The sequence below is a fragment of the Nipponia nippon genome, unplaced genomic scaffold (assembly GCF_047370975.1).
Source record: "Nipponia nippon isolate SJK-2023a ecotype South Korea unplaced genomic scaffold, ASM4737097v1 scaffold_9, whole genome shotgun sequence".
NCBI lineage: Eukaryota > Metazoa > Chordata > Aves > Pelecaniformes > Threskiornithidae > Nipponia > Nipponia nippon.
Window position 1 is genome coordinate 12,809,666 of NW_028262413.1, and position 13,935 is coordinate 12,823,600.

At 37.8% G+C, this 13,935-nt stretch overlaps 1 protein-coding gene across 2 annotated transcripts in view; it reads left to right on the forward strand.

Annotated features, from left to right (window-relative positions):
• CNTN6 (contactin 6) overlaps window positions 1-13,935 on the forward strand; it is a 148,756-nt gene that overhangs the window by 69,943 nt on the left and 64,878 nt on the right. For both annotated transcript variants that reach the window (XM_087743379.1, XM_087743380.1), the window contains exon 5: window positions 11,349-11,444. In XM_087743379.1, the coding sequence (XP_087599505.1) occupies window positions 11,349-11,444 (96 nt within the window). The remainder of the gene's footprint in view (window positions 1-11,348; window positions 11,445-13,935) is intronic.

The following is a 13,935-nucleotide window of genomic DNA, read 5'->3' on the forward strand; positions in this document are numbered from 1 at the left end:
GAGCACTTGGAATAAAATCTGCAGCTCCCAAGTGCTCTCATGTGCTTTTTTGTCAGACAGAGAGAAGACGACAGAATTTTGCTGAAATAACAAATTAGAGGGGCAATAATTCCTCCTGGACAGAGTTTTTCCATTCTGAAACATAAAATAATAGTCCATCATTAGCATTTAACTGTTTCAGGGAAAATATATTAAAAGCAATCAAGTCCATTTAGACTTTACTAGATCGTGACAGTCTGAGCATTAGCAAAGCCCTGTTACAGTGACTGTCTGTGAGATGCTCAGCTAGCATGAAAGCCCACTTTTCATCTGATTACTTCATCATGTTATTTACCTTTGACTGCACACAAATTACAGAAACATCACAAAGCAATACAGCATGCCTCAAGATGTCATAACCCTTTTTACTTGTAGTATATGCTTTGAAAGAGAAGATAGAAAAATCAATACACTTAGATCAGATAGTCTGCATTTAAAAAGTCTGGACATGCATGAATTTTAGTCTAAATGGCACATACACTTCTGGATTGGTTGTATTGTGGTACTCTGTGTGTCCAGAAATCCCTTTGTAACAATTGTATTTGATTAAAAGGTGTACTAAATGTTGTAACTACCACCTTGAGTAAAGCGCTCTGGGTCTTTAAACTGATTATTAATTCATCACTGCATGCAAGGGCTGGCATACCGAACAGGCTGTCTAGCAGCTTATATTGCAAGAATGAAGACTGCAACTTCTTTCTTTTTCAAAATGAGCTATATGCTTCTCAATTTAGTGTTCAGTAGGCACTCAGGGATGGCCAACTGATAACTGAAGAGCAAACAGGAGGAAGAGCTCAGCTTTCTAGTGGCAGAAGCAGGTCACCATCAAAGATACATCCCCCAAAGTTTTATTTCATTTATTATGTTCCCTTATCCTCTATAGGGACACTTCAGGTAAAGTCATAGACTTGCTTCTATTCACATCATTCTATAACCTACAGATGCTAAGTAATACATTAAGCCTACTTCTCCATTTTGGAAGGGCTTCCTTATATATAACGCAGAAATGTATCTCAACTTGCAGATATGTGCAGAATCAGATATAAAATGGTGTCCTTTCCACCTCCTGGTGATCCTGGCAACACCTCACAATCTGCATCTTCCCATGAGCAGGTGAGAAAAAAATGCAACCTGCAGTAGCAACACTCCCTGCAGACCAATCCTGTCTGGAGGATGGAAATAATGCTGTCATCTCTCCTTGTGTCACTAAATAGGTTTACAGCTCAAAATTGCCTTTTGGACTTTTAACCACAGTTAAAGAATCCCATATAACTACAGCAGCAGTACCTGTCTCTCCCTGTGTGGGTGGAGTGCAAGCTTCTGAATAGAATGAGTTACAGTAAATATACCAAGAATTCAGTTTATTACTTGGAAATAAAACCCACATTTTGTCAAAATTCTGCCTGGAGTAAAAAGAAACAGAACTTTCACTTATCAGTTCTGATTGCTATGGACACCTTGTGCCAAAGCTCCAGCACTCTCTGCAGCAGTTCCCCATGGTGGGAGTCTACATCAAGGTCTTTGCTTAATGGATGCTCTCCATGGAACAGACCTAGAAGCCTCAGACATATTTTATTTCCTCTTCATAATGTTTCCCCACAAAATTAGGAAAAACATGGTGAGAACCTGATATGCATTGCTGTAAGGGCTCTGTACACTGCTCTAGAGACTCTGAAGCAGGGCACTGTTTCCTTCAAGGCTACTTTGAGTAGAATATTTGCAGAGGACTGACTATAAGCGATGCAGCTTATTCACTCAAAGACCAAAAATGCTGCAAGACCTCACTACATTCAGCTCATCTTTCTGTCTCTCTGTTGTGCTTTCCAGTATTTATTTCTCTGCAGAAGTCTGTGCGTACACAGGCTCTCACAGGCTTAAGGAAAAGCAGAAGCTATCAACCACCATTCAACAGTGATGAAGCAGGAAGCCTGGAAGGGTTTCACCTGCTTACTGACAGGACAAGGCAGGGTGATAATAGCATTTCTATTTTAGAGCTCAGATACTACAAGAATAGGATCATGCAAATATCCAGACATTCCTGAAGACTGACAGAACAGCCTGGAATCTTAAAACCAGAAGATCTGGGTATGTCTACATAATGAAGGAGGTTTGCTTCCTCCATCATTCCCTAAAGGTTTGAGGGTTTGCTTTCTCCATCACTCTCTAAAGGTTTGAGTCCACTCCATGTTCTCAGAGCCCATCTAATGTTCATCAACACCAAATGCAGTCATGACCTCCCCTCTCTTGTCAAACACATGAGCTAGAGTTAATGGTAGCAACATTCCTCTTTTATTTAATGTCATAACAGACCAAGCAGTGTCAGAACCCCAAGCTGCTTTTTTTCCTCTCTCTCAAATGGTTTTAAACATCTCTCTCAGAATGCTTCACCGCCATGTTCAAGGCTATGTTGTATCAGGACACTTTGTTAAAGCTGTTTTATTCCATTAGGTTAGTTGCTTAAACTTTTATTTTAAAAAGAGGCTCTCACTCCTCTTGGGCAGGAATCCTTTATCTATGAAATGGAGACATACATTACAGAGATGTTGTAAGGAGCATTACAGGCAGTGAGCTAGTCAGATAAAATAGTAATAGGGAATGTATAAGTATTTGGAGATTATCTTTTAGCTATATATTACTTACTATTCTGTAGTTCCTATAAAAGCGTTTATCCTAAATCAACCCATTGCAAGTTGTATTGGAAAAGCAATATATGTGATTGAGATACGGTAGATAACAAAGCATCTACAGGTCCCAGAGCTGCTAGATTCTGATTGATAAAATTTAATATTTTTGAAGGATAAAACCAGTCTATATTTGCAGTCTGGGTGATTCTCTTTTTATCAGCTCTACTTTCATTGCAGGCAATATGACTTAGATTCCAATAAATTATTGAAAGAAATATCCATAATGTCCACATGAGCTTCTTCGTTCTTTGGTGTGACAAAAAAAAAAGTTACAGGTGGAGTCTTGCAAGAGAAAAAAAAAGATACCGAATTAGATTCTTTGGAATAAATGACTGACTTTTTTGAATAAAAATAGTGAAATTAATTGATTAGTTATTTTTGCACTGAAGGTTGATCTTGTCTAATACAAAGGTTTTAAAGCACAAGATAAACTTCTCTACTCCATAGCTAATGTTGAAGAAGGAGGAACAGTGTGCGTTATTGGTACTTTTCACAGTGCAAAGGAATAAGACCACAGGCATAGCTTTTCTCAATAGGTAAACCATATCTGGTACAGAGAATGCACTGAGCTGTAAATATTCATTTCTAAAAGCTACTGAAAGAGCAACTAATAACATATACTACACTTGAAATCCCCACTTACAAGATTCACATTCAAAAATCCTTTACATGAATCACTCGGGTAAATCTGGAAATTCCCATTGGAAGGAAGTCTTTGATGGCTTCACAGCTGGAATGAACAAGATAAAGCAGTGGTGTCTGGGATAAGCCAAGGTAATTCTGCAAGAAGTAATTCTGTGCTGGACTGAGCTCTCCAAAGGGCTGGGCGGAATTTGGGAAGGGCTGAAATATGCATGGACATGCTTGTTACACATTTTCAGCAGTGCATGAGAGCCCTCTCTTCCTTGCCTTTTTTTTAATTGTATGAATTGAGCGTAGATTATTATCTTATCATAGAATCATTAAGGTTGGAAAAGACCCTTAAGATTGAGTCCAACTGTTAACCTATCACATCTTGTTGGTAGAAGCATTATAAAAAGAAATTAATAGCCTGAAGTAGGACTGTGGGGTGTTTAACAGGAGGTACCCAGCAGGACCCTGGACATGGCAGCAAAAGGGGCTCTCTGCAGGACCAGGGGCATGGCTGCTCACTGCCAACAAGAAGGTCAAGGTCCAAGGGAAGGGGCAAGTTCATGAACCATCTCCACACACCCCAGGAAACCAGGTCTCTGCAGAAGCAGGGGGAAATATAAATGGAAGAAGACAGTTTTGGATAAGAGTTGCTACCCTGCCAAGAGGTAGTTTGACATAGGGGCCAGGGCCACCTCCAGTATAAGTCAGTCAAATTGGTGTAGTTCTGGCAGGGATAAATCTGGCCTGTGAGATCTAGACTGGGGAGAGAAATCTGTTTTTAAGATCACTCCAATCTGGAGAAAACTCATGCAGAAGGCGAAGTGACTCTGTGATGACAGGTGACAAATGAACTCTGCTGTGACAAGTGAGAAAACTGTTCAGGAATATAAAATATTAAAAATATATTTCTTACGTCCCCCTCCCTTTGAGAGGGTCAGATCCTCAGGTATGCCTCTGGCCTGAAGATGGGGTTTAGAGTAAGAGCCCTAAGGCTGCATCAACACTTACTCAGTGCAAGTCCTGCGTTCAGTTCAGAAGAGAGCTTTAATATTTTATGCTGCTAACTCTATAAGAGTGGAAAAAACAACAAAAAACAGATGTAGACCAGCACTCAGCTTCATGGCATGTGTTTCTTTGCACTGAGTTTCTTGGTGCACGAACAAAAATCAAGTCAGCTAAGGATTTTTTTTTTCCGCCCCTCATTCTCCCTGTTTAATTTAATTGTGACCTTCCATTTTTTCCTCTAGAGAAGCTTGATATTACTTTGTAAAGGGCATTTTCACTCTTTAATTGAAAAAGACAATCAGGCTGTGGCAGAAATTATTGTTCCCCACCTTGAAAATTAGTGCCTGGATTGGCTATTCATACCATTTAAGCTGAATTGAAGACCTGGGACCTGTGTGCATCCTAATGTGTAAATTACAGGCCCTCTCTCCTTAGAAGCTCCAAAGCAATTTAACTAAATAAAGGAGCACTGATGAAGGTCCTTGGTTGATTATGCAGCTTTGGAGAAGGACAAGACCCAGCAATTGTACTTTTCCCTCTTGGTTTAGCAGACTGCTCTGTTGGGGCAGAGAGGAGCAGGGCTTTGGGGTGAGAGCAGCAGCAGGGCTCTTCTGGTGGCCTTCAGGGGGAAAGAAGAGGGCAACTTTCTCTTTTAACCAGGGTGGGATGCAGTGTTCACCTCAGTGGAAAACTAGAACAAAAGTGGGAATTACAGTTGATTTTTAACCTGTCTTGGTAAAAGGAGACACTCAGGTATTGCCCAGGCTCATCCTGATTGAAGCAGTTTCAAGTCCTACAAACCCTGTGATGTTACAACACTGACAAAGTGGAGGCTCATGCACTTCAGACAGGGAAGGAGCAGAACTCCTCAGTAGGTGCTCAGTGGAAAATGCAAGTATTTAAAAACCAGGAAATGGGAAATGCTAAGCAGCTTTCAGACACCTTAATTAGAGGTAACACCACTCTTAATCTCAGAATTGAATTCATAGAAAATCAATTAGAACATTTAGAAAAATTGAGATTAGATGGTAAAGGGAAAAGATTAATGTATTGACACTTATCAAGACAAAGGAACTGACAGAGGGTTTGTTTAGCAAGTTCACTACAGTTCTGAAAGTTGAAAAAAGTTTACTTTCCAGTGAAAGCTGTAGGAAATTAGATTAGCCATTCCTTTGAGAGATACTTGGCAAAAGAAAGATATTTCCATAACACACCCTATTGGTAACCAAGCTGCAAGAGGTTAGTACTAATCTCCTACAAGGCAATTTAGTACAACAATACTGAGGAGAAGCAAGAGACATGGCTAGATGCACAGAAGGTCTTCTGGAGTGGTCTGAACAGATGATCACAACCTTTTGGCAACAGGCACAGTATGTATCTAAAAGTGTTTTAGCCCAACAAAAGTTTAGGACTTCCTGTACGTGAAAGAAGGAAAAACCAAACCCAAAATCTGGTCCAGTATAGGACCTCCCAGAATTTGATAAAATTTAAAAAGATTAATAAGTTCCAGTTTCTCTATTTGCAGCTATAACAGACCTGATTCCTCTGAATCAGGCATTCAGTTCAGACCCACACTTACCAATGGTCCCCCTAATTCATTACAGGCACAGGCAAGTGAAGGTAACTAATTGTCAGTTCATAACACAGGTGTTAGAAATGCTTATAGCAAATCATAACAATGAGCTTCTTTTAAAAACTGCTGAGGTGGTAATTTTTATCCCATTTTCCTGCAAGAGAATTTCTATTGTGATACATCACATCCAGTAACACTGATCATATTGCAATATATCATAGCTAGTAAGAGAAGCAGAAGAAACTGGAACAGATGTGATATATCACAATTTGACACAGCCACACGGAAATGTGAAAAATTTTATTGATTTGTCCTCAGGAGCATAGCTAATCTGTAAAGTGCTCTTACTACTACTGCCTTAACATTCATTGCACATTTCAATAACAAGTAATTACAACTATAATATTTGGGATTATGTGATGACAAAACATTTATAAAAAAATCAAAAGTTCAAGAAAGCATGAAATTACATTAATTCAGATGAACTGTTAGTAATTATGCAAGGTGATAAATTGGAGTTTCTCTAATTGTCTGTAACAATTTCATATATTAAAATGCCCCAGTTTTCTTGTTCGCTATTCAGTAACAGAGATGTCTTTTGCTTGTTCTTAAAATGGACTGGCTTGGAAGTGGTACACCTACCCCTGAGCAGTTTAAGGAATTTCAAACACCTGATTGGGAGATAGAAATGAATGAGCTGCTACTTGTGATTAGGTTTTTGTTGCTATCAGACATATTTAAGAAGTAGTTCCTAATCCCAGGAAATCTGACCATGTCTTCACACATTCTGTTGTGCAAGTTAAACCTACCATTCTAACACTTTTAAGGCAGTTTTATATTAAAAAACACAACAGATGTGTAGCTAATAGTGGTGGTGGTGAAGTTAGATACATATATAAACATGATACAATCAACAATTATGTCAGTGCTGAGCTTTAAAACACTAAAGAAAATATTGTGTGGCTGAACCTATTAATTAGTCTATTAACAGAAGTACTTAAGCAGGAAATATCTGTGTATATCAATTACATTTTTTTCTCTCTCCATAGATAATCAAGTAAACACCTCACCCAGCATTGTGGGTTTGCCTTCTCTCAATGGCAGCTCTGTACTCAATAAAGCTATGCCAATGGCCATCTTCATCCAAAAATGCTATTCTTCCCACCTTCTCTTTTTCTTGTAATTGAATATCTACATTGAAGACTTGCAGGCCATATCCTTTGCTGCCATAAGTCAGCATAATTTCCTTGACCCCAGTGGCATACTATTGACTTACACCAGCTGAGAAAAGCTCTGGCCCATTCCTTCTCCCCATTCCTCCCTTCATACCTGGTAAGGAGCTGAAAGTCATCTTCACCTCAAGTATTCCCACTTACATCAGAGAAAGCCCTGTCATTCTCTAATTCACTTTCCACAAAATGCCATAGGTTTTGCTTGTTCTGAGCACATACCTTTCCTGCTTAGTTCTGCAAATGTTCCCAGCCAAAGATAACTACTTGCCACACACAGCTGAGTCCATATATTTCCACTCTTCACTCTGAAGAATCACTTGTTCACCTGAGCATTTTGCTTAGCCTACATGACCTCATTATCACATCCAACTGATTGTGCTATTCCAGTAGTAATCTGCCACCATGCAGAGTGCTGGAAGAAAAGTTGGGTTTTTGTTAAAACTCACAGCTGAGAGAGCAATGCAGTGTGAGGGAACTCATTGTTCATAAAGTGAGATAAATACAAAGAATGGAAGGAATTATGTAGGAACTAGGTGATAATTTATTTATAGATCTCTGCAGAAACACTGAAGTTAGCAAATATACCATCTGTTAAACAGTCATACTATTCCTAAGTGCATATTAGCAATCTAAATGTGTGCCAAACACCTGATCTTAGCGATCTTATTTGATATTCTTTATTACAAGTAACAGTATGCTTTATTAGATTATGTCACATTATAAAGCTATGCTAGGTAACAGTAACTGGGAGAATGCAGTGGTTGTGTTCTGTTGGTGTAAATGTCTGCTCAGGGCAAAGAGAAGTGGTTTTGAGAAGCAGCCAGATTTTCAGAATAACAAGAACAAAGTAGAATATCTACATTTATACTCATCTTCAGGGTTTTTTTTTTAATCTATTTAACACATTTTAGATTGCAATTAATCATTGCAAATGCACACAACACCATGGGGGGAAAATGGATGCAAAAATCTTTTGGACAAAAAGATTGCTTCCAGCAAAAAGAAACATTATTTCTGATGGTCCACCTCATTCTTCTGTTCATCACCCTGGGCTACATAACAAAGATAATTTTATAACTCATTATTGAATCCCATCTGAATGAGGTGTCATAATACTTCATAGGAGATGCTGCCCACCTGGAGAAAGGGTCCAATAAAGATGACAACAGAAGTAAGACTGACTCGCCTAATGAGTTATTTTTACTCATTTTGCGTTGTTTTGCTCTTTCAGCAGTTTAATATGCAATGATTCTTTATTACAGAGACACACTGAATAAATTTATTTTGTACAATTATCTATCAAAATCAACTTCAGATAGAGGAAAAAGACCATTCCTGTTTAGGCCTACTAGATTTTTGGGTGTGGAGGTTTCTAAAAGATGCAATGTGATGACCTCAGAGTCAAGCACTGGATTGGATTGTCTAAAGAAAATGTCTATCCTAGAGGTCTTTAAAAACAGGTTAAATAAGTATCTGTTAGGAAGGGCATAGCATATTTGTACCTGTCATGGGCCAGAAGAATACATTAAATGACCATTTATGTGCCTCCATATATACATTTTTAATACCTATGATTCACTAGTAAACATAATGGGATGAAAATCTCTCCAGCACTAGGAAAAGCTGAGCTGCTTTGTATAACTGAACTATAAACCTGCTATGAAAGGGCTCAGACTCTTGCATATAGATTTTGATACTCAATTTAAGGTTGAAAAATGTAGATTAAAAAGGCAAAGTCAACTTTCTCCCTTCATACAATCAAAAGTAGTCCTGCTAATTATAAAAGAGTGGATCCCATAAGAGATCTAGTACTACTGCTTTTTTGATATTTAAATCAGGGATACTTGTCATGATTTTAATGGAGAAACAGACAGGTGACAGTTTCTAAAATTAGAGTAAGAATGATACCATGACATATCATGTCATTAAACTAAGAATTGCTACTAACAACTTATTACTTTCCAAAATCTATTCCAATTTCAGAGTGAAGTATTACATAGTTAATTCTGAATTGTCATGAAAACCTTTTGCTGCTGCTGCACTGTGCTTCCTTTTTTTTCCCCCCTCCTCCTTTCTTGGGTGTCTCATAACAAGTGAAATTCTGTTCTTAGCAAAAAAGTAGACCTGATTTACCACAGCAGAAAGCATTGGAAACCCTAGTTATACTACATATATTTTCCATACAGCCCAAGAGTTAAGTTTTTTTTTAAACTCCATTTTTATGTAGAAACTGCACAGTCTGCATTGTATTACCAGCTCAAGGAAAGTGATAGGAAAGGCACTAGCAACAAAAAGGTCACATTTGCCTAAATCCTAAGAGACCTGAATGTTTTGCACCTTTCCAATCTTTTTTCTATTTAACATAATAAATAGGAAAATTCAAGTGTCTTTCCCATACAAAGCTGGTCCCTTCTCCCAGAGCACACAAGCCTCAGGGCATCCAACCCAAGCAAATCCCCATCTAATGTCTTGACAGTTGGCCCAGGGGCCACTTTTCCACACAAATATATCTCAGAAAACACTTAACCCACAGGAAAGAAAAGAAAAAGCAGAAAGCTGGTAAGTTTTCTCAGACTAAATTTTCAGAACAGGTAAATAAGTAAACCCACACATTCAGAGATTGGACCAGTAAGTACTTTCTAAATATGAATCCAGACTCCGGTTAGTCACATTGCATCCATCCACTGTTTTCTTTTCCAATTAGTATTACAGGATGGAACAAAACTAAGTAAATACTTTTTTTTTGCCTTCCTTGTCTTTTTTTGTCCCTCTGGACTACTCAGACTGCAAGACAGATCTAGCCAGCAGGCAATTAAAAGAACATCAGAGTTTAAAACACTTTCCTAGTGTATTGACAGGTACCATCTATTATGGCTATGACAGCACAAGGAGGTGCTAGAGCTGCCTAATTCAATTCAGTCACCTCTGAGTAGACAATGTCTTCATAGGAGACCAATATACAGGAGATGAAGAGGAGGAAAAGAAAAATTAACTGTGTAAAGTTCAACTAAGGGGGAGAAAATTGATATATTGACATAAATAGCTGAGCCTGTACAGGTAGTAATCATTATTGCTTTGAGCAACAAGAACTGTTTCTCTCTATTGAACTCTGGATCAGGTAGCTGTTCAGCTGATGAAAAATGGAACAATTATTTGAAACAAGAATCTGCAGTAAGGTAAATAAAATAAGCTTAAGGCAAGCAATATACAACACTATGGAATAAAGATTTTTAAGGGGAAGCTGATTTTATTTATTATATTAAAACATATTTCAAATGTATTTCAAGCAATCATTTCCCAAAGTACTCAGACAAAAGTAGTAAGTCTTCTCATTAGGATGAGAACTGAATGAAAAAGTAAATAATCAGTTTTTAAAGTACATCTATTGTGTCAGGTTTTATAACCAAATTATTATTTAAAGGGAATGAGATTGATAAAAATACTTCCACATCTTAGTGAAATGCAAGAAAGCAGAAGAGATTGAGTGCGATGTTAGGCTCGGGTAAAAAAAATTAATAGCCATAAACATCACCTATGGGAGATAGGCATGGTCATGTTTATACAGGCGTTTTCCCCAAACCATCACATGATCTGCCACTGAAAGTATCCTCTTTCTTCCCTTTAAAAGTGCTAAAATTTGTTCAAGTCAAAATATATCCACTTACTGCAGCCAGCTCTGGGACAGAACAGACTCATTAAGACTACAGCATACTTTTATCATCATTTAAACACACACTCTGTGGGAGTCCTGATGATGTTTAATTATTATTTGTATATATAGAAGAGCACACCTGTTTTTTATTTCTATAGAAAAAGAAACAACACAAAATGCTTTTTTCCTACTCCTGTAGATTAAGAGTGTAAGTTCCAGAAAATGATGCTAAAAAGAGTCATGGAATAATACACTAGCTTTGCAATTAGGAATTGTAAATACAAACTCACAGCAATAGAGTATAACTGCTTTATGAATAGGTATTTCATGATTGCCAAAGGACTAGATACTAGGTTGGATGAGCTATTTTTCCGTACAGTGTGGCAATTCACATACTGAGATTATATTATGCTATTGAATACATGAATATGTTCTTGAGTTACACAAGCATTGCATAGCTTGGGGTACAGTTGGATATAAATCTGACAGATAATAAATAACTAGGTCTTGTTTTCTCCTTCTCTCTCAAGATCTTGAAAATTTTGAAACGAAAACAAGAAGCACAGTGTCAGTCAGAGAAGGACAAGGAGTGGTTCTGCTCTGTGGTCCTCCACCACATTACGGAGGTATGATGAATAGCCCTACATTATGTGCAGCCTGAACATCAACTGCTATAGCTCAGAAGTAGTCTACGCAGTTCCCTGCCTGATTACTACTGGAATTTATTTGTGCATGAAGCATATGGGTTTACAAGTTTGGATTTCATTTCTTTAAAGGACACTGGGTTTTGCACTTCTTAAGGGGCCCTTTTTTACTATTCTGTGGTTACTTGAGGGACTAGAATACATCATCACTCTTTGGGTGTGACACAAGCAAGGAAAGCATGAAAGTCTAAAAGACTATCTCCCAACATGACTGGTTATCTCAGGTCCTTCACTCATATGGAATGACAGAAGAACAACCAACAGCAATTCTTTCTACATTAAGACCACTTCAGGTCTGAGCAGAATTATTATTTTGCCTTTGAGTGCTTGCTACTTCAATGCTATAATTTGAATCCTGCATTTTACACATTAGATTTATCATGAAAATTTGTCTTCTGTTCTTGAACACCTGATTCTCTCCTTCCTGATAATCATAGAATTCAGATTGGAAAGGACTTCTGGAGAAGTAAACTCTCCAATCAAAGGAGGTCTGATTAGATCAGGTTGCTTGATAATTTTCAGTGCTTCAGGTAAAGAATGAAATGGATTTTTCTGGGGAATTGATTTGGGGATGCCTTGCATCTGTTGCCATTGCCTACTACTGTTTCTTAACCATAAGGCTGTTTTTGAGGTCTTCCTTTCTAGATGAGGTAAAGTCCAGGTGACAAACAATGAACGAGTAATGCATTTAGCATGTTTCAGACTTTACATCCCTAAGCATGGGACACAATTTTCCTTTTCCTCCTTTTTATATGTGTATTACCACCTCCAACATTGGCATTTACAGAACAATACAAAGGCTTGAACATGCATGTACACTGCTGCTGTCATTTTTTCTTAACACTTTTTGTACCTACCAGAAGTGAGGAGTTCTTGAGTGATCTTTTGATATTTATGTTTTCTCCCCAAGATTGACTCTAGCAAGTTTTGAGCCATATACATTCACAAATATATGATCAAAACTGTGTCATATCTTTTTAAGTCTAGACTACAAACTATGGTTTCCTAACATAACTAGCTGAAGATGACTGGAAATTTTACCCTGGAAAAGCAAATATGTATTAAAAATGGGAAATATCAACAGCATAGTTACCAAATTGTCTTGTTCTGGACTGAAAGAATCAGTATTTTTCAGATGACTCATGTCCTGCTTTCACCAGGAGTGACCACACATCCACAGGCGCTGCAGTTTTCTGTGTGCTAGCACCAACATCCTGGTCTCAGCAATGTTTCCTCAATTCTTAAAGAAACAGAGTTATAAGACAAATTCCCAGGAGGAGGTAAATAGTGATCTATAAAGAGGATGCACTATATCAGAGATGTAGAGAAACCCATCAATCAATTTAAAGCCTGCAAGTCTTGAACAGAGAGGAAATATCTGTTCACTTAGTGTTTACAGCCATATGAAAGAAGTATATAATCAAGGAAATGAAGTGAAACCTGGTCCTTAAGGGCAAAAAAAGGCTTGAAAGAGTTGCTGAAATGTATCAATAGGACAGATAGAAAGACAAAACATCCATCCTTGAGCCAGTAAGCTATACATTTTCCTCTTGCTGTAGGGTAAAATTATGATTTGACAAATAGGAATGAGTAGAAGAAAGCATTCAGAACAAATAAATAGTTAACAAGTGAATTCACCCCAGATTAATTGAACTGACAAAATCATAGCCATGAACAAAACCTTTGCAACAGTGTTTCTTAAGCTGGAGATGTGAGCTGTTGACCAATAGGCCTGAAAAATACATTATCTGAAATAACAAGTCTCTAGAGACCAGAAACTGAGTTCTTTTGTCATCCATAAACACTGTTTGTGATCCAAAATTATATGCCATGGGGATGAAGTACATGGTGTGAACTATGATAAGCTGGGTACTATCTCAGGATGCTTAGGAAGTCATTTTTATTGAAAAGGATTGTATATTTAGTTCTTTTTTTAATTGAAACCTCTGCCTCTGACTCGCAATACCTACAGGAGAAAGGATTACTAGCCTTGCATACAGCTTCCATTGCAGGTGTTCCGTATAGTGCTTTAAGCATGACAGGAATTAATTAGATATCAAGGAATTTGGAAGACATACCATACCAGCATAAAGAGAGTTGCCTTTCCTATAATATTAACATAAGAAAGACAATACAAGTTGTATAACATGTCCTATGCACCAGGAAACAAAATTGCTCTTAGAGTTTCCTATGCAACTTAGTAGATATAGCCTATAACCAATACAGACCTTTTGCTAGTATGAGCATTTACAGGGAAACTGAGGTTAACTGTTTGGGTAGAAAACATTGACTATGCTCTTTGAAAGAAGTTATTCTGTGCCATTGAAAAGACACCCAAGGGCGCCAAAGCAAATGGACACAGCTCTTCAGGCACTCCTTCCTACAGACCAGCTGCTTCTTTCTCCAGGGCAAG